The sequence below is a fragment of the Equus caballus genome, chromosome 6 (assembly GCF_041296265.1).
Source record: "Equus caballus isolate H_3958 breed thoroughbred chromosome 6, TB-T2T, whole genome shotgun sequence".
NCBI classification, from domain to species: domain Eukaryota; kingdom Metazoa; phylum Chordata; class Mammalia; order Perissodactyla; family Equidae; genus Equus; species Equus caballus.
The window spans coordinates 46408727-46429025 of NC_091689.1; the positions used below are offsets into that span (position 1 = coordinate 46408727).

The window sequence follows — 20299 nt, forward strand, 5'->3', positions numbered from 1 at the left end:
AAAACATTCATTACAAACTCACTTATAATAAAGATTACAGAGATGATACAATTCCAAAATCTGTATGATATGATAGATTATCATGCAGCCATTGAAAATTGTAATTATGAAACTTTATAAATAGAAAAATTTTGGACAATGATAGCTAACTATTATACTGTGATAAGTTTACAAAATGAAAGGATGTAAAAAGGATTCTTGTGCATGGACCAAGACAGTAAAAATACAATAACAACAAAAAAGAGTATAGTTTCAGGGTGTTGAGATTATCATAACTCTTCGTTTTTCAAAATTTCATTCAATGTTTTCATTTCAGTTTGATACCAAACTCCTAATTATGCAAAACCTGTGTCTGAAGACATGGAAGCAACCTAGGTGCCCATCAAGGGACGAATGGATAAAGAAGATGTGGTATTCATACACAATGCAATACTACTCAGCCATAAGAAATGATGAAATCCGGCCATTTGTGACAACATGGATGGACCTTGAGGGTATTATGCTGAGTGAAATAAGTCAGAGGGAGAAAGTCAAATACCATACGATCTCACTCATAAGAAGATAAAAACGATGACAAACAAACACATAGCATTGGAGATTGGATTGGTGGTTACCATAGGGGAAGGGGGGCCGGGCAAAAGGGGCGATTAGGCTCACATGTAAGGGGATGCACTATAATTAGTTTTCGGGTGGTGAACACAATGTACTCTACACAGAATTCCAAATATGAATGTACCTCTGAAAATTAATTAATTAATTTAAAAAATTACCTTTAATAATCATATTTAAAAAAAAAAAACCTGTGTCTGTTCTAAATTTTAAATATTGACCATTCACTCAAAAATACACGTGTTATTAGCTATACTTGGGGCACTGTGCTAGTGGACACACAGATCCAGGAAACATGCTCCCAGCCAGCCCGGAGCCCAGTCACTGGGGGCTGTGCGTTTCCTAATAGCCGAGGCAGAATAACACCTGATGCTGTGTAGACCATTGCTATAAAGACTCAGAGGATGGCGCACACTTTGGCTGGGAGAACGGAAGGTTCTTCAAGGAGAAGGCGTTTGGGAACTGGCCTTGGAGGATCACAGAAAATGAATGAATGGAGATGTTTTGGGAGGTGGCAGTTCAGATGTCAGCACTGGCATGAAGGAAAACCCAGAGAAGGGGAAGCGTGGAAGAAGCACAGGGGAAAACAGAACAGCAGGCCCGGAGGTCAACATGCCAGCTGCAGCCCAGACACTTAAGGCTGTGTGATCTTGGGCAGACCATGGACCGTGGTTTCCTCTCTATAATAAAGAGATGCTTATATCTTACAAGGGGTGTGATACTGTGATTTATAATAAATATATATTTTGGTCTTCATCCACTGTTCCTGGCACACAACTCCCAAAACCCTTGGAATTTCCAGAGTAATAAGAGCAATGGGGGCATATTTGTTATATTTGGTCTCTTGTCCTCAGTTCCTGAAGTCACCTCAGAGCTATAAAGGTGAAATGAGCATCTTGTTATTCATAACAAGTCCCTTTCTACCACAACTAGGTTTATGCTGATAAGGTGACTTTTGGAAATCCCCTAAAGATGAGGGGGCTGGTTATCAGGGGAACCAACCATGAACAAAGGGTTGGAAGTTTTAATCCCACCCTATGATTTCTGGGGAGGGGAGATGGGCTGGAGTTTGAATCCATCACCAATGGCCAGTGATTTGATCAACCACGCTACATAATGAAGCCTCCATACAAAACCCAAATGGAGAGGGTTCGGAGAGCTTCCAGGTTAATGAACCAGACCACTTCCACATGTCACTGTGCTGGGCCCCAGACTCCAGGAGAACAGAAGCTCCTTTGTTTGGGACCTTGCCCTATGTATGTCTTCATCTGGCTGTTGATTCATATCCTTTGCAATAAGCTGGTAATCTAGTGAGTAAACTGGTTACCTGAGTTCTGTCAGCCACTTTAGCAAATTAATCCAACCCAAGGAGGGAGTTGCAGGAACCTCCGGTTTACAACCAGTTGGTCAGAACACAGGTACCAACCTCGACTTAACGACTGGCATCTCAAGAGGCGGGCAGTCTTGTGACGCTGAGCCCTCAACCTAGGAAATTTTATTCTACCTCAGGTAGACAGTGTCAGAATTCAGTTGAATTGTAGGACACTCAGCTGGTGTCAGAGAACTTCTTGGTAGCGTGGGAAACCCTCACACACATTGGAATTGGTGAGCAGAAGTGGTACCAGAATCATTACAGGGCTAAGGATCTAATGAGGGGATACATGCAAAGGCACATCATACACATGTGTATAGAATTATTATCTAACAGGGCAAAGATGAGCAGGAGATATTCTCCAAGGAACGGCAGAAACACAGCTCCATGAACGCCATCTCTTCAAAGGGTCAGATCTTTGTATCTCCTCTGCCTTTCTACACCCCTTCCTTTCTCTTTCTCTTTTGATTCTCTTATCACTCCTGACAGTCTTATATTTTCTCATTAGCTCCTAAAACAGAATTAATGTTTGACTGCTGCATCTCCCACTTCTCAACCATGACTCCCCCTTCCAAACGTTTCCCAAATGGCCAACCCTGTAAAGAGCTCTGATTCCTTCTGCCTGGGTGAGGTGTGGGCAGGGGGGATCCCCTCAGAGTCAATGAGTGCATAAGTAGGCAGCTGAGAGCATAGAAGTCCAGAACTTCTCCTCTCTTCTCTCTAATTTATCACAATCTGTTGAAACCCTATTAGACTGGGAACTGGGCAGAATAGTTTCCACACAAAACGTAAACAGGTATCTGACCATTTTTCTCAGAGTCCCCAAGTATATGGTTGTCTGCACCCTGGTTCTCCATCCATCATGCAAGATGACTGAAATGACGGGTTTCCCCATCAGCCACTGGACAAATATTCGTGGGCTATTCGAGACAATCTCACTTAGGGAAGGAGATCAAGAAAGGAGACATAGACTATTTCACCATGAGAGCACACTTCCATCCCTTCTCTCCCAGGCACCGAGGACTTATTTTGTCAGCTGTTGCTCCGAGGTGCTTGATTTTCCCTCCCATCCTCTCTCACAGCCCTACCCCCACAGCTCCAATACTCACAGGTACATTTTCTCCCTGGAGAATGGGTAGGAGAGGTTTTTCATCTTGTTGTCATTGTGGTCTGGAACTCTGGGCTTCAGGGGCGAACTCAGCCTCTTCAGGATCTCGTTGAACTTCTTCGCAATGCTACCTTCTGATTTGATCTCGTACATCTATGAAAGGCAAACCCACAGGTCTGAAAAGGAGGCCACCTCCAACACTCAGAGCAGAATGACCTCACAGCCAAAGCTGCATGGGGCACAGATCCCCCAGAGGGGAATGCTCTGGGGAGAGGAGGAGACTGGAACAAACAAGAAGTAGAGTCCTTCCCTTTCCCCATTGCTTTCAGAATGACGTGGGCTCTGGATCCCCTCTCAATTATTTGTGTAAAAGGAGGTGACCAACGTACAGAAACAAGTGAGGAGTCCAAACTTTCTATATGATTTTGTTATATCATCTTAAGAGAAATGGAAGACCTACTAGGTGACAGTCACCATACTAAGTACTTTACATAAGTTAGCTCCAATGCTCACAGCAACCTAGCTAGGTAGATAATATTATTCTTATATGATGATGGGGCAATTAAGGCTCAGAAAGGTGAGATGAGTCAATAAAGTTCACACAGATAGTAACTGGGTAACAGCTTGGGTTTAACTCATGTCAACCTAATCCACGCTCTATACTCTACAACTACACCATGCCCCTATGTGATCATCCAGCTTCACTTTCTTTGTATGTTCCCCTTAAGAAATATCTGATAAATCAGTCTACTTTCAAAATATTAAACATCTAATGAGTATCTGCCTTGAACAAGGCATGGAGCTAGTACCAAGATAATTATTGATATTTCTAGTACATATAGCTTTTTTGTAATGCACAGAGTGCTTTCGCATACATACAGCTTTTGGTCTTTCTAATTTATAGATGTAGTCATTGAGACACAAAGGTCGTACTTCTCATAGCAAAGCTGTGATGGATTAATGATCGCCACAGGTTTTTTTACACTAATTCTCCTTTCCAGAGGTGGCATCTCTGTTCCTACTCCCCTTGAGTCTGGGTGGGCTCTGTGGCTGCTTGACCTGTATAGCAGAAGGGACACTATGACTATTCCATCCTTTAAGAAGATGGGCAGCTTCTGCCTTGGTGTGCCTTGGTCTCTTGAGTCCCTGAGCCACCTGTAAGAAGTCTGTGGAGAGGTGCTGAGAAGACTCAGAAAGGGAAAGGACTAGACTGAGCCCAGCCTTCCGGCTGCCCTGCCAGCATCAGGCATGTGAGGGAAGCCTTCCTGGACCCTCCTGTCCAGCTCCACCCCAAGCTAAATACCACCAAATGACCTCAGTCGACACCACATGGAGCAGAAGAGTCACCCAGCCCAGCTCTGCTCAAGTTCCTGACCGAAAAATTCATGAGAGAGAATAAAATGACTTATTTTAAGCTAATAAGTTTGGGCTAATTTGTCATGTCATAATAGAGAACCAGAACAAGAGCTGACATCCAGATCTTCTGCCCTGAAAGCCGGTTTTCTTCTCTATCATGATATCCGCAAATTGCTTAAATCTAGAGAGACCACAAAACGTGCGAAACACTTATAAAATAGACGGAGAAAAATGCCACTAAAGACATGCAAAGAGCTTTCAGGGTTCAAAGAAAGGAAATAGCACATCCAGTTTAGGAATCGGAAAAATGTTTCATAGAAGAAGCGGCATTTCTGTCAGACTTTAACAAAAGGTAACCTTCTTTGGTTATCATTTTTTTCTCTAATAAAATAATGTTAAGTTGGGGGCAAGGGAAGAATCTCCCCAATCCAGCAACTGAAACATAACCATAGTTTATTTATTTCTTCTAATAAATTTTTCCATGCATTTTTATTTAATTTTAATTACAAAATTAACACAATTATACAAAAGAACCAAAACCATAAAAGTATATTAACTAAATGTTAACAGTTTCCTTTCATTTCCAACCGAATCCTACCCTCCTCTCTGGAGGAAATATCTATTAACACTTTGGAGTATATTTTATCCCTACTCCTTCTACACATGTGTGACCGAATCCCTCTATAAACACAACTGTGATCGCACTGCACATATTGCTCTACGGTTTGCTTTTTTCACTTAAAAATACATCATAGATATATATCTTTCCAAGTGAGTTCAGGCAGAGCTGCCTTAAGAAATGCATAATATTACACATGAGACATGAATCCTAATTTGTTCAGTTATTTCCCTAGTGATGGGCATTTATTTGATTTTCTACACACGCTTTATCTTGTTTGATTATACTTCTATTAACATTACCTTATCAATAACTTGTGATGAATAAGGCTTGGACAGATATAGGCAAAGACATTCCAGGCGAAAAAAAAAACAAACAGAAAAGTTCAAGCTGGGTTTAAGAAGGGTTCAGTGGCCTGGTTCCTTTGGAACACAGGGTTCTGATGGGGAGATAGTGACAGTCATGGCAGAAAGGCAAACTGAGACCAGTGCATGGAGATGCTGCTGCACAAGGCAACGGGAAGCCAGCGAGGGGTGTGAACAAGGAAACAACAGCTGTGAATTGAGCAGATGGTCAAGTATGGTTGTGTAAGAAGAAAAATGAGCCAGCTTTCTGAAACAAGGCAATTTCTTGGAGCACATACCATTATAGTAAGCATCTCTTCCGTGCCTGGCTCTTGATGGACATTAGCACTAATCTCAAAGACATGCTGCAAACTAAGAGAGGAGTTAAGTATCTCAATCAAGATCACACAGATAGTGGAATCAGATAGTAATTGCCAGAACATTTAAGCCCCCTGGGGAAGCCAGTGTCCTTGACTGCTTTACTGGACTGCTCCATTTGCTAAAGCATGAGTTATCGTGGGGGAGAAAACAGTGTGCAACTTACAATATTGCCTCTATTGTCAGGTGGTCTTGACCATCCTGCCAGATCTCTCCTTCACACATCCATTACTGCAACCCAAGGAGCTCACCTCCCAGGCATCTTTGGGCCTGGAGGGATGGGAGCAGAAAGATGAACCCCTCTCACTGTCCCCGCACACATCTCCTAGGTCATTCATGGCAGGTTCTGACCAGGCGCACGCCCTGCACTGAGACTGCAGTGTGTTAATCAGATCCATAACCACATGTGTTTAAATGGCATGTGCGTGGAAGTTCAAGCTTCAGAGCAGGAGGGAAGCTGATGGACTCTGTCCTCCAGATGCCTTGGAATGACAGACGTGGGCCAAGCAAGAGTATTTCTTCTTCATCCACTTCTCTCCATTTCCACCCCTGGTTTCCTAGTCTAAGGAGCCTTCAACTGCAGCAATAACTGGTCTCCCCACATCTTCTCTTGCTTAGGGTTGCCAAACTTAACAAATAAAAACACAAGGTGTCCAGTTAAATTTGAACTTCAGATAAACAATGAACAATTTTTAGTATGAATATGTCCTATGCAATATTTGGGACATAGTCATACTAAAAAGTTATATAAGAACAGCAATAATTTTTTAGTGTATGTCCCTTGCAGTATTTGCACACACTTACACTAAAAAAGTATTCATTATTTCTCTGAAATTTGAATTTAATTGAGCATCCTGTATTTTATCTGGCAACTCTGCCCTTGCCCACCTTTAATTCAGTCTCCAAACTGGATCCAGAGCATGTTTCTGAAGCAGAAGTCTGATCCTGTCACCTCCCTGCAAAAAAGCCTTCAACGGTCACTCACTGTTCAAACGATAAAGACCAAACTTCTTAACACAGCCCACGGGACCCTGTAGAACCTCCACACAGCGAGCCCCTGGCTCACTGCACCCAACCACTGGCCATCTTGCAGTTTTCCCAAAGTGCTGACACCGTGTGCTACACTCTTCATCTCCTACCTCCCCCTTCCCCAACTTCTGGTCACACTTGAGGTCTCACTCAATTGTAACTTCCTAGGGGAAGTCTTTCCTAGCTTCCAGATAGGGTTATATCCCACCTTCACAGTATTTCATGGGCCCGAATTCCTCGCCTTCATAACACTTATCACAGTTGTAATTTTAGATTTATTTGAGTTATTTGATTAACGTCCAGCTCCCCATCAAACCACAACCTCCATGAAGGCAGGATACTGTCCACACTATTCCATATCTGTGAATGAATGAATGATAAATTTCTGGGGAATCAGCACAGATGACATCAGTTGCTGCCACTGGAGGAGCCCAGGCTGGGGACAGAACAGCCATAAGGTAACAGACCTTGGTAGAAATAAACCAAGCTGGAGAATGAAGCCAAAAGCCTAAAGCCGCTGGCTGGCTGAAAGGCTTCCCTCCCATCCCCCGAGCTGTGAAGGCACTCAGGATCCAAGCCCCAGCAGAGACCAGGAAGGCCTGCATTCAGTTGGTGCACATTAATAACCCAGCGATTGTCTCAGGGTCTTGCTCTGGCAGAAGGGTAGCTGAGAACCTCCAAGTCCTTCTTGACCGTCATCCTGGCAGTGGATCTGGCAGAGCTCACTTCGAGAAACAGGCTAAAGGGAGTGGGCGCCAGCGGTAGGTCTTAGAGGTGCCAGAAATGGGACCAGAACACATTTTGACTGTTTCTTGATAGGTGCTCCAAATCACTGAAAGTAATATCGTCTGCCTCCAGGAAAAATGTAAAAGGTGGAGAAGGCGAGAGTCCCACCAGAAACACCAAGGAAACACCCACTCCACAGCCCTTACCAAGACCCCACACGAACACGCCTAGGCTGAAACACCACAGCCAACTTGTGTTGGAAACAGGGTTCCCAGACTTCACGGACTCTCTGAGGATGGACAGACACGTACTCACCATAAAACACTGGTGCGTGGCCCCGTCGCACAATACCATGGACACTAAGCTCAGGGAGCAAAGGACCTGCTTGCTACCCCCACGCCTTTGCACGTGTTGTACCCGTTCCTGGAACTTCTCCCCTCCTTTTTCACTTAAATTATTCCTCCTCCTTCTTCACCCGTAGGGTCAAGTATCAACTTTCTCAGGACATCTTCCTTGGCCTCTCACCTCCTGTCATGCTTCCTTAATACTCTGTGAACAAATACCTGTGTAACAGATCATGGACTTCTGGAGAGCAGGGACCAGACCCTGTATGCCTGGCACCCGGTAGGAACACAATAATGTCTACTGAGTGAATGACCTGGGTCCTGGTCCTTGCTGACACTAACGAGCTGTATGACTTTGGGCAAGTCACTCCCCCTTTCTGTTTCTTCATCTCTAAAGAGAGAACTGGGGAACTTCCACTTCCCACTACAGTGGAGTAATAGGGCCAGATTTACCCCATCTGAAATGACCAAAATACCCAGACAAAAAACATGAAATAATGGTTGTTGTGGTCTGAATGTTTGTGTTCCTCCAAAATTCAAAACTTGAAATCCTAATGCCCAATGAGGTGGTATTAAAAGGTGGGCCTCTGGGAGGTGATTAGGTCATGAGGGTGGCGTCCTCATGAATAGGATTAGTGCTCTTATAAAAGAGATCCCACAGAGCTCCCTAGCCCCTTCCACCAGGTGAGGACACAGCAAGAAAGTGCCAGCTATGAACCAGGACAAGGACCCTCACCCAATCATGCTGACACCCTGGTCTCAGACTCCCAGCCTCCAGAACTGTGAGAAATAAATTTCTACTGTTTTATAAGCCACCCAGTCTGTGATTTTTGTTACAGCAGCCTGAACTGACTAAGACAATGGCTTTCGAGGTAGTGGACTTCAGGCAACAAGAGTTCCTGAGAGATGGGCACAAGCAAACTGACTCCCATACTAGCTGAGGGTTGAGGCCACCGGAAGCAAGGAGAAAGAAGTGGAGCCCGGCCGCCTCCCTGAGCCGAGGAGACAGAGCTCTAAGTCTGGGGAGACCAAGGCAGCCAGAGTTCACCGGACAGAGCACCCAAGAGGAGAGAGCTTACAACGAAGCCCAGAGTATTCAGCAGCACAGGTGTAAGGAAACCACCCAAGACTGGAGAAAGAACCTCTGAAAGGATTGGGAAGAGCACCTATTCCCACCAGCCAGAATGGAAAATCTCATCACTCACAGGGCACCAGGGAGAAGACTCAGGTCAACGGAGAAGTGGGGGATGGTCACCCTTGACTCAGCGCCGCTCCAGAACCGCTTAACAAATCATAAAAGAGAGAACTGGGTGGAATGGCTTTTCAAGCATTGTCCAAGTCTCACATTCTATGGCTTTAAACATTTAATGAAAGAGAAACATTCATTCGCAGCACAAACATTTCTAGGCACCTCCTAGATGCCAGGCGCTGAGCTTGGTGGATGCCTGTGCCAAGTGCTGGAGAAGCGCAGAGATGGTGATGAGGCTTTCCGTACCCAGAATACACACATTCTACACTGGATCCAGTTATTCCACAGCCCCGTTCATCAGGGTCCGTGACAACACTGTAAGGTGGGCCTGCCAAGTGGTATTAGCACCTCTATTCCACAGATGAGAAAACTGAGACTGGGAGGGGCAGGGACTGCCAGAGGCAGTGGTGAAACCAGGCCTGGAACCCAGGTTTCCCGACACTCCCATCCAGGGCTCTTTCCCTAAACCTTCCACCCTGGGCAGGGCGCCACACTCTGCCCTGAGAATGAAGCAGGCCGAAGCTCCCTTTCAGCCCCCACCAAACCCGCAGGCTGGGCTCTTCTCTTGTGTCCACAGGATCCAGGAAAGGTACCCCCCATCCTCTTTATTATTATTATTAGTACAATCAGCAATGGCATCATTATTACTGTTATTCTTGGACATCAGAGAATTATGAACATCCTCAGAAACAGCAAGGCACATGTCACCCAGCTGTTCCCCATTATGCCCTCCCTGGGTACATGATACGCCTTTCATGTGCTTAAAATCATAAATAATTTTTAAAGTATGTTGCTCTATTTTTTATTCCAGGGCTCAAATGTGGTTCTCATCAAAGCTCACTTTGGCCTCCTTGTCACAGTCTGAGAGGTTTACCGAGATTCCTCTTTTCTTACTTCTTTTCTCCCCGTGTCTCCCCCCGAGAGGGGCACAGCAGTGTGGGCTGAGGGCTGATTTCTTTCCTTTCTGCACTGAACTCACGTTCCTTCCCGGGATGCCAGGAACTAAGGCTGCAGTGACATCTATCCAGACAGATACATGTTACTGTCTCCATTTTACAGATAAAGAAATCAAGGCACAGAGAGTTTTACTAACATGCCCAATGTCACACAGACGTTAGGAGATCCAGCGACCTCAAAGATCAGGGAATAGGTGTAACCAGATGAGATACAAGCAATATAAGCTTGATTATCCATGAGCCACTTATCTGCAGTGACCTAAAACGACGTCTCCTGGCAACTGGTAGGAAAAGTCAGCAGGAAGCACACAGACCAGGCACAAACATGGAGAACGAGCCCGCCTGTGAGCACGTGTGTCTGCTCACATCACCAGACATGGCCCCTAACCCCTTCTCTTATCCTGCCTAAACTCTGACCTTTGTGTTTGACCGAATCCTCTCGTCTTCCTGCAAGGTGCAGGTGTCCCTTTATCCAGCACCTCCGGGCCTTGAGCTTATGTGGTTTTCAGCTATGCTCCAGGAAGGAGTTCTAAGCAGCAACCGCCCTGGACCCAGCTTCTCTGAAACAGACCAAAACAGACCAGCCCAGACCGCAACCATGAGACTGGCACCTGCATGGACAGGCAGAGAGTTGGACTAAAGTAACCTGCCCTCATTAACTTGGTAACTTCCCCTCCTCGGGGAGGGGCAAAACAGCCATTTTTAGGTCATGTGATGTACGTAAGAGCATGATTTCAAACCATGCTTGTGCAAGCTTTTGCCTACCTCTACATGTGATGATGAAACTCCCCCTGTGAATATTATCCCCTACTCCAAATACAGATACCCCTCTCCCCATGCTCGGGGAGGCATAGCTTTGTGAAATTATTCCCTATGGTCTCTTTCTTTGCTGCATGCCGCAAATAAAAATTCTGCTTTGTGAGACAATTACTTCTGGTGCAGTTTGATTTAACTCGCCAAGGAGGGGCCCACATTTGGTCTGGCAACACTCACACCCTACAGCCCAACAGACATTAATTCAGATTATTTGCCCCTTTTAATTTATTTGTGCTTTCCTCTGCTCCTTCAGTCGCTGAATAATTGAGAGTTCACTGTTCTTACTTACAGCATCTTGCTCATCTAGAGAGGTGGGGCTAGGCTAAAGATTATCATCACACCTACCTACTCACTTTTAATTTCAAAAGGTTCAGACATCCAGAAGTGTCAAACAGTGTGGCAGGTGGCACCACATGCCTCCATCTGGACAAGGATAGAAGCCTCTGGACTCGAGAAGTTACAAGGAAGAGAAGCTAAGGATGTGGCAGAATTCATCCACTGTTCTCATCCTCTGTTGGTGCCTGAGAGAAGAGAGGGAGGTACACATACACACACACACACACACACACACACACACACTGAACTGGACCTGAGGAGTTCCACACACAAGCACATTTACCCTGGCGAGTGAGTGTTAAGCCATTCACCAGTCAAAATGCACACAACACCGGGAGCCACTAAGATCAGCTGCATCCTAGAGCCCAGAGGGAGACTCTGCAAGCCGAGAACAGGAGCTAATCAGTCTCTTCATTCCCTACCTGTGCCTACAGGTGAATTTCCTGCCCACAGCAATGCGGAATGTGGACAGTGATATATTTACAAAATGCACGTTCTCTGACGTCCAACTCTGTGTTCATTTACAGGTTTTAATTCTGTTTCAGTACATCCTCTACACATGAATGAATGGTTGCTGACTTTAAAAATGTGGGATAAAATCCAAACTACTTACAGGGCTGACAAGGCTCCTATGAGGCGTGCTTCTTGCCTCCCACCACAGCCTCAGCCCCCTCTGCCCACAGTCTCTGTGCTGCATGCACACTGGTGCATTGGCGTCCTCTCAGTTCCTTACACAGGCCCAGGCTCCCTTACCTTAAGGTTAGAGGACATGTCCTTCTCTCTTCTGGGAAGGTTCTCACCTGCCCTCCTCACCCAGAAAACTCCTATCCAGTCTTCAGGTATCAGCTCACATGGTACCTTTCCTCACCCTGCCCTGCATCTAAATTGGTTTCCTCTGGTCGGCTCTCTGTCCACTCCACTCTTTTTCTTCTTTGGGTGCCTCCCAGCTCATAATCAGCAATCTAACTTCTGAATTCGCACCACACTGAAGCCACATAGGGCCAGGACCAGTTGTAGTCACCACCGAATCACCAGTCCTCAGCAGAGTATCTCATACATAGTCACACTCAATAAATATTCATTGGATAGATGGATGGATGGATGGATGGATGGATGGATGGATGGACAGATGAAAAATGTGAACTTCTAAAGGGCTAGGATCCCTTATACACAACCCAACCCCATTCCAGGTACAATTAGACTCTTCATAAATGTTTTTTAGTAACTGAAAGGGCTATTGAGGACCCAGGTCAGGGATGGCTACTAGGGTACATGTACCACTGTGTTGCCACCCCCACCCTGTAGACAACCCTAAGAGATCACAGCATTCCTTCCTGTTGCCCTTGGATGGGGCCTCAGAACCCATCTCCATATCACTCTCCAACAAGCCACCTCCAAAGGATTAGGTCTGGTACATAGGATCCATTCTTTCACTCACTAACAAATATTGATTTAGTGCTTGCTCTATACCAGGCACTTCGAGGTGTTGCTGATACAGCAAAACAAAATCCCCTCCCTTATGAAGCTTCCAACGCAGTGGGTATACAGACAATAAAACAAAGACATGAACACGTGACTCGGTGTCAGGCAGTGCTGAGTGTTAGAGAAAAGAAGAGAAGGGGATGGAGAGTGCCAGGGGACCTGCCTCGCACAGGGGGTCGGGGAGGTCCGTCTGAGGAGGGGACATTTGAGCAGAGATCCCAATGAAATAAGGGAGTGAGTTTATGAGTATCTGGAGACGGTCTCCGGGCAGAGGGAAAGGCAAGCAAAAAGGGCCTAAGAGGGAAACACGCCCAGCATTGTGGAGAAACAGCTAGAAGGCCAGTGTGGCTGGAGCAGAGGGAGCACGTGGCAGGGTGTGGGTTAATTTCTGTATCAGAGGTGACAGATACATCATCCATTTGGAGTCGCTGACATAGACATTGTCATTCCTGGCCCCTGGCTGACCAACAGCCCTTTAACGCACACAGGAGAATCACCTAACACACTCAGCTTCCACTTCCACCTTGCCCCCGCCATGGGAAAGATCTGGTCAATGGTCTCGTTCTGCCTTTGCACCCAGTTCCCATTCTTGGGGTTGTCATCCATGGAGTTCTGGTAAATGCTTACCAGCCACCTTGGGGAAGGGGGGTCAGGGTTGCTGATTTGAAACGTTTGCTGATTTCTATGGTGTAAATATTCCCGTGGTGGCCAATTTCAAGGCTATCAGTGGTGTAACAACCAGCTTTCAAAATTCCTGAACATGTAACAATCAGACCTCGAGAGCCATGATGAGCCAGCACACCACTGACCCCAGTTCACACTGGGTAAGAGGAGCTCTCCCCAAGAGCCCCAGGTGCCAAAAGCTGACTACCCCTGCCTGCTTCTCTGCCTCTCCCTTCCTGCTAGCCCCTTCCCATACATCCACGGGGCAACCATGGCCAAGCTGGGCCCCCTTCCTCCTCGTCTCCTATTGGGAGAGTGACCACATACCCCAGTTACTCAGAACAGTCCTGAGTCATAATTATCAATAGCTCTTTCACACTCAAAAGGGCCCCACTTTGGATGATGAATTCCATGGTCTGCCTATGCACTGCCTTCCACTCTCAGTGCCACAAGCACTGGGTCCAGCGTCCAGGACCCTGCCCGCCCATCTGGCATGTGCTACCCTCGTTCAGAAAGACATGACTTGAGGGTTTAAAAAAGAAAACCAGCACTTCTATTTCAATTTTTTTACTCATGAGTCTAAAAAAACTTAATTTAAAAAATTTAAATTCACTTCCCATTTTCATATTTTTAGCGTCACAGTTTTTGAGCCCTGAGTCAGGCTTATCTTGTCGGCCAGGCCTGTAATCTTACCAAGCCCTACATCTAGGATATGGCCACGTGCCATCTCAGGTTCCTCACTGAAACCACAGCACTCAGGTGGCACCAATTATTTTTTCTGATTTTTGAAAATGAGAACATTACAGAAAACAAAAAAGAAAATAAGTCAAAGCATTCTGCACCCTTCCCAGCGTATTTAAACAGCAATCAAAGAGCATGCACCAAAAAGCATAGAGATATCAAATACAAACCCCACCCTCTCAGCCGTGCCTCTATTAAAAACAAATGTTTGGGAACAGGCGACGACCACAAGATGGAAGGCCCCACCTACCGCCCCCCATGTGAACAGCAACGGTTCTGGCTCACTGAAAAGTTACTGACGATAATAATAAAAAGAATTTATCCTGAAAAGCATCTTGAAGGCCGAGTGGACAGCGATGCTTCTCCCCATGACTGAGGATCTACAAGGACTTCATCCTTAAAAGCTCATGGAGTTTCTCCTGCTTCTTACTGTCTGGTCACCAGGGAGGAGTCACTAACCCATCAAAATAGCCCCAAAGAGGAATTCAATCACCACCTGATGAAGGAAGGCATCGGTCAGGGTGAGGAGGGAAAAGAGTGTGACTCCTGCTCCCGAATTTCGCGTGGCCATGAGCTGAAATTCCTCCTGTTGGGCTGCGGATCACAGCCGCAGGAAGAGCCCAGTGCTGGTGGCGCAGGAATTATTTGGCATCAGTCCGTCAATCTAGCGTTCACTGAGCATCTATTATTTATGTAACACCACACTAGAGTTTTCAGGGAAGACACAGGAAACATAAACTATAGTTCCGACTCTCGGGGGGCTTATGGTACATTTGGAGACACAAGAAGAAGGCACTCAAAGCAGTTAAAGAAAAACTAACGGGGAGGCTGGCCCCGTGGTGTGGTGGTTAAGTTTGGTGCACTCTGCTTCAGTGGCCCCAGTTTGCAGGTTCAGATTCTGGGCATAGACCCACACCACTCAGCCATGCTGTGGCAGCGACCCATGTACAAAATAGAGGAAGACTGGCATAGATGTTACCTCAGGGCAAATCTTCCTCAGCAAAAAAAAAAAAGAAGAAGAAGAAAAACTAATGGGTAAGAAAAATACCAACTGTAGGTTGACTAAGAATCCAGAAAAGGTGAGATCTGTTCAGCTTAAGGAATAGAGGAGGGTCCATGAGGGAACTGAGATATGAGCTTGAACACCAAAGATGAGTTCTTTATTGTTTGTTATTTAGGGAGGATGGGGAGATCATTCTAGGCCCAGAGGCTAATAGTTAAAACATTTGAAAAGGCTCCAGCCCTGGAAGAGGAAGCAAAGTTCTCTCCTTTGGACAAAAGTCTAAATTAGAGAGCTCAGTGTAGACTCCACAGAGAGGCCTGGTTTGGAGGAGAGCGGTCCAGCATGTGCAGGAGAACTCAGAGAAAACCCAGTGATGCTGTCAGGCTCAGGGACAAAGGGCAGCTCCAGATGAGGATGTGGCACCACAGGCTAAGTGTACTACCTCATTTAAACACAGTTTGAAGAGGCAGCAGATGCTGGACATTCTTACTTAGATATTTGGACACAATCAGAGTGTGAATGACTCCAAAGGGTATCTGTCCCCAGCTAACAGCAATAGCAGAGGGACAGAATTAACAGATTCACAAGCTGTCATTCAGCTTACATGTGGACCACAGCATTTTAAAGTTATGACAGAGAACTTAGGGTCCAACCTCCTTACTTTACAGATAAGAAAGCTAAAATCCAGGACTGTGAAGTGACTCCCCGAGATAGTCCATAGCAATGACAAAATAAAAATGTTAATGCATTGCCTCTCTCAGTCCAGGAGCATTTCATCTAGGGTGGAATATCCCAGGATATTAGTAAGTATCCAGCAGGACAAAGGTTGAAGAAAATGGAACCATTTCCTTTACTGTGAGGCCTCTCAGAACTTTTAATTGGTCAGATAAATTATAATATTTAGTGTTTCTAGAGTGTGTTAGACCATGGGTTATCACTCTACAGTATAGAGTTTGAGAAACGCTCTTCCAAACCACGCCACCTCAGCCCAGTCATGGATTCTTCAATACAGTGAGAGAGTGGGAGTATGGCTTTGGAGTCAGGCAGAAATGAGTTCGAGTCCTGGATCTATCCTCTTGAAGCCATGTGACCTTAGGCAAGTTTATTAACCTCTCTAAGCCTCAGTTTTCTCATCCATAAAATGGGGCTAAAGCTAGTACCTACCTCACATTGTTGTGAAGATAAAACAAATAATGCACATGAGGCTCTTATCAAAGAGCCCATAGGAAGCACTACCTACATTTAAAACCTAATTAATTCAGTTACCCATTTATCAACATATCTGTGGTTACAAGTTTTTTATTTTAAGATATTTCATTTTGATTGACATTGTTGAGCATGGTTTTATGACCCTTCTCCTCAAAGTCAAATATAAGAATTATGAAATGTGGACAAGCTAACGTCTTTATTTACAGATACCCCTTACCAAGGCAGAAGCTTTTACTTAATCAAACCAATGACAATCTTTGGAAACAGAAGTATAAATGGGAAAATAACTGTTGAATTGAATAAGTAGCTCCTCTTAGCCACTAGGTCCCCTTCCAGCATGCGTGCTAAGGTGAGCCTCCACCGGACTCTCCAATGGCATCAAACCAGGAAGGGACGTGAAGCAGATGCAGACAGGCCATGGTTGTGCTGCAGGAGGATGCTACACAAAGGCTGCTCCAGACAACCCCAAAACCCAGTGTCAAAGACTGAACAAGGCCATTTCAAACAATCCTGGAAGAGGCAAAGTGGATTCTTGGGATGCACAGCCAGCCAATACACCTAGCAGAGACCCAGGTCGTGAACTGTTATTGCTCTCTGCCCAGAGGAAGAGGGTATTCATTTCCTAGAGCTGCCATAACAAATTACCACAAACTGGGGGCTTGAAACAACAGAAACTTACTCTCTCACAGTCGTGAAAGCCACAAGTCTGAAACGGAGGTGTCAGCAGGGCCGCGCCCCTCTGAAGGTCCTAAGGGAAAACCCTCCCTTGCCTCTTCCAGCTTCCAATGGAGTCCCTTGGCTTGGAGCTGCATCACTCCAATTTCTGCCTCCATCTTCTCATGGCCTTCTCCCCTATGTGTCTGTGTGCCTCAAATCTTGTTCTGCCTTTCTCTTAGGAGAATACCTCCTCCTCCCTGACTGTTCGAACTGGGACATTGGTCTTGTTCTGCCTTCAGACATCAGCTCTTCTTTGGTCTCAAGCCTGACGGGCATTTGGCCTGGAACTTACACCGTTAGCTCTCCCGAGTCTCCAGGTCGCCAACTGCAGATCTCGGGACTTCTCAGCCTCCATGATCACCTGGGCCAATTCCTTATACAGACACACACACACACCCCCTCTTAGTTCTCTTTCTCCAGAGAACCCTGATAAAAGCCTCAGATCTGAATAACTGAGAAGCAAGAGGTGCGGTGCTCCAGGCCAGGCAGAGTCCCTGAAGCTGGGTGGGCACCAGGAGCCAGAGGGAGGGTCTTTCTGTGGAACTTTTGCAACAGCCCTGGTTACAAATCAGAGCCTCTGGAGAGGCAGCAGGCGTATCTGAGAACCACTTCCAACAGTTCACACAGCTCAGTGGAATTAATATCTTCCTCCTAAGGGGCCAGTCAGGCTAACCAAAATGTCAAGTTCCTCTGCTTTTTAACTGAAATTATATTAGTTCAGCATGGTAACACTGATTCTCTCACACTGATCAGAAAATTCTTCATGGCAGTTATGTATGTTTTCAGTTAATGAAAATGAAAAGATGAATTATTCTTTAATAAATGCAGTTTAGTAGGTAAAAAATATTTCAAAACGTGGATTCCATGGAGACAAAGTATGAATGACCTTTCTGCTCTAATTTTTGTCTTTGAATCCTTTGCTTACCAGAAATTTACACGCATTGCTTTGTAGTGCAACTTTATATGTGGGACGCCTGCCCCAGCATGGCTTGATAAGCGGTGCGTAGGTCTGCACCCAGGATCCAAACCAGCAAACCCCGGGCCACCAACGTGGAGCACAAGAATCTGTAACTGCTATACCACCAGGCTGGCCTTTTTTTTTTTTTTTTTGGTGGGGTAGATTGGCCCTCAGCTAACATCTATGCCAATCTTCCTCCGTTTTGTGTGTGACATGCCACCACAGCATGGCTTGATGAGCAGTGTGTAGGTTGGCATGCGGGATCCAAACCCGTGAACCCCAGGCAGCTGAAGCAGAGCACATAAACCCAACCACTAAACACCAGGCTGGTCCCCATAATTCTTTTATCTGTCCTTTTAAAAAATGACCCATTTGTATTTCTGCTTTTGGTTGTAATCCATCTCAAGTCCTGTTTTGGAAAAGAGGCTAAGACATGAATCAAACCCAGGTTCACAGGGGCAGAGCCAGTAGCAGAACTCAAGTCTCCACTGCCACACCTGCCGTCTGTCCTTGAAGTGGGCCCGTCAAGCTCTGCCCGCCGCGCTGCGGGGCCTGAGCAGTCTTCCTACTGGCTTTCCCAGGGACTGCCTCGCAGCCCTCACACATGGAGACATTATGTTTACGGACACCCCAAGGACCCATGCTCTAGGAAACAGAAATCCCCCAGCACACAGTCCAAAGGCCATCTGTTCCCGCCTCCCCACCAATTCCGTGTCTGGGCTTCTGGCTGCCTTGGCAGATTTCAAGGACTGGGCCCGTTTTCCCTCAACACTGCAGATGCTGGCTGGGAAGGGCAATAGCAGGAAGGAGCAGCCCCGATCTGGTGCCAGCTGCGCTGCCCTACACACGGTTACCTATGTACAACAATACCAACAACAGTAGCAATGGCGGTTATCACATGTTGAGCACGCTTCTACGCTAGGCATCCTGCATACCTCGTCACTGCTCCACCACAGCCTCCACGACACTTATTACTCCTGTTTGGGGGATGAGGGGAGCTCTGAGCCTGCCTTCCTCAAAAGGTATGACTTGCTGGAAGTTAACAGCATCTACTTGCAAGCAAAGTACTCATCAGCTAAAGTCCTTCCAGGCTCCTGGGAACAGCAAACGTGACCCCCGCCATGTCAGTCACTCTATTAAGAACAGCTACAAAAGCTGTGACTGAGTGGACAAAAGTGATTTTCACCCATCCCAGACATGTCACGTTTTCCAAATTTACTGGACTCTGGCTGGATCAGCACGATTTCATTGACAAGAATGGACTCAGTTTCCTCCCCCTGGTCCATTTCCCACCTTGTCTCTGCAGGAGGCAGCACTTGGAGAATAAGTGAATGTAAGGGGTGAGAAAGAGGGGTGTTCATTCATAAATATAGAAAAGCGAACGAGAAATAAATGTGGAAGTTGACCACAATCTAGAAGGGCCACCGTGGTAATGAGCAGAGGAGAGGAGGCATCCATTTCAAATCTTCCCAAGCTGCTCAGGGACAAAGGCCCAGCCTTCCCGCCGCTTCCAGTGCATGGATGTTGAGTGTCCCTCACAAAACACTGGCTCTTCTGTTGTTGTTTTTGGAAAACAAATGCTTCCTTCCAAGATTCCCCGTCCCAGTTAATATCTGTGCTCAGAACTCCGAGTCCCTGGACGCATTACTATGGATTTGTCCGGGTTTGAGCTCTCGATTTCGTGACTTCCTCCCCATCTTCCTGGTCTCTCCGGACCGGCTGAGCTATGATGCAAACTTCCACAGGCCCGGAGGATGCTTAGCTGATCCCAGGCCGTGCCTCATCCTCCTCCATGGACGCCCTGCCGCCAGGATGTGGCTTTCTGCAAATATAGTCTATTCTCGCTGTAGTCATTCCCTACACCCACTAAAAAAGAGGAAAAATGCCACTGGACCTAGCGCCAGCCCTCTGCAGACTACGCTGCCTCATCCTCCCCCTCCATGCTCTTTTCTCATCTCAAGAACTGGGTTTAATGCCCACCCCCACCCCTGGGGTCAGGTTGTCAGGTTAATTTTTCCAAGCATATGCAACCCACGCAGCATACCAAGTTATATCTCCCTCTCCTGGTCATGACACCCTCTGTGAGCTCAACTACAAGCCACTGCATTCTATGGATACAAAGAAAGCCCAGGGTCATGCGGCTGGACTGCAGAAGGATGACAGAACAGGCCACCTGGGTTGAGTCTGGGGCTGAAAAGCTTTGGAGAAAAGATCTTTCTGTTATGTCTGAAGTCTTGTGGGAGCCACCATCCAGCTTTGCTCCCCTGGCCCACCATATTTACAT

The 20299-nt window shown here is 46.2% G+C and overlaps 1 protein-coding gene across 4 annotated transcripts in view; it reads right to left on the reverse strand.

The window, feature by feature from the left end:
- ANO2 (anoctamin 2) overlaps positions 1–20299 on the reverse strand; it is a 326349-nt gene that overhangs the window by 233027 nt on the left and 73023 nt on the right. For all 4 annotated transcript variants that reach the window (XM_070269789.1, XM_070269790.1, XM_023643013.2 and 1 more), the window contains one exon: positions 3091–3242. In XM_070269789.1, the coding sequence (XP_070125890.1) occupies positions 3091–3242 (152 nt within the window). The remainder of the gene's footprint in view (positions 1–3090; positions 3243–20299) is intronic.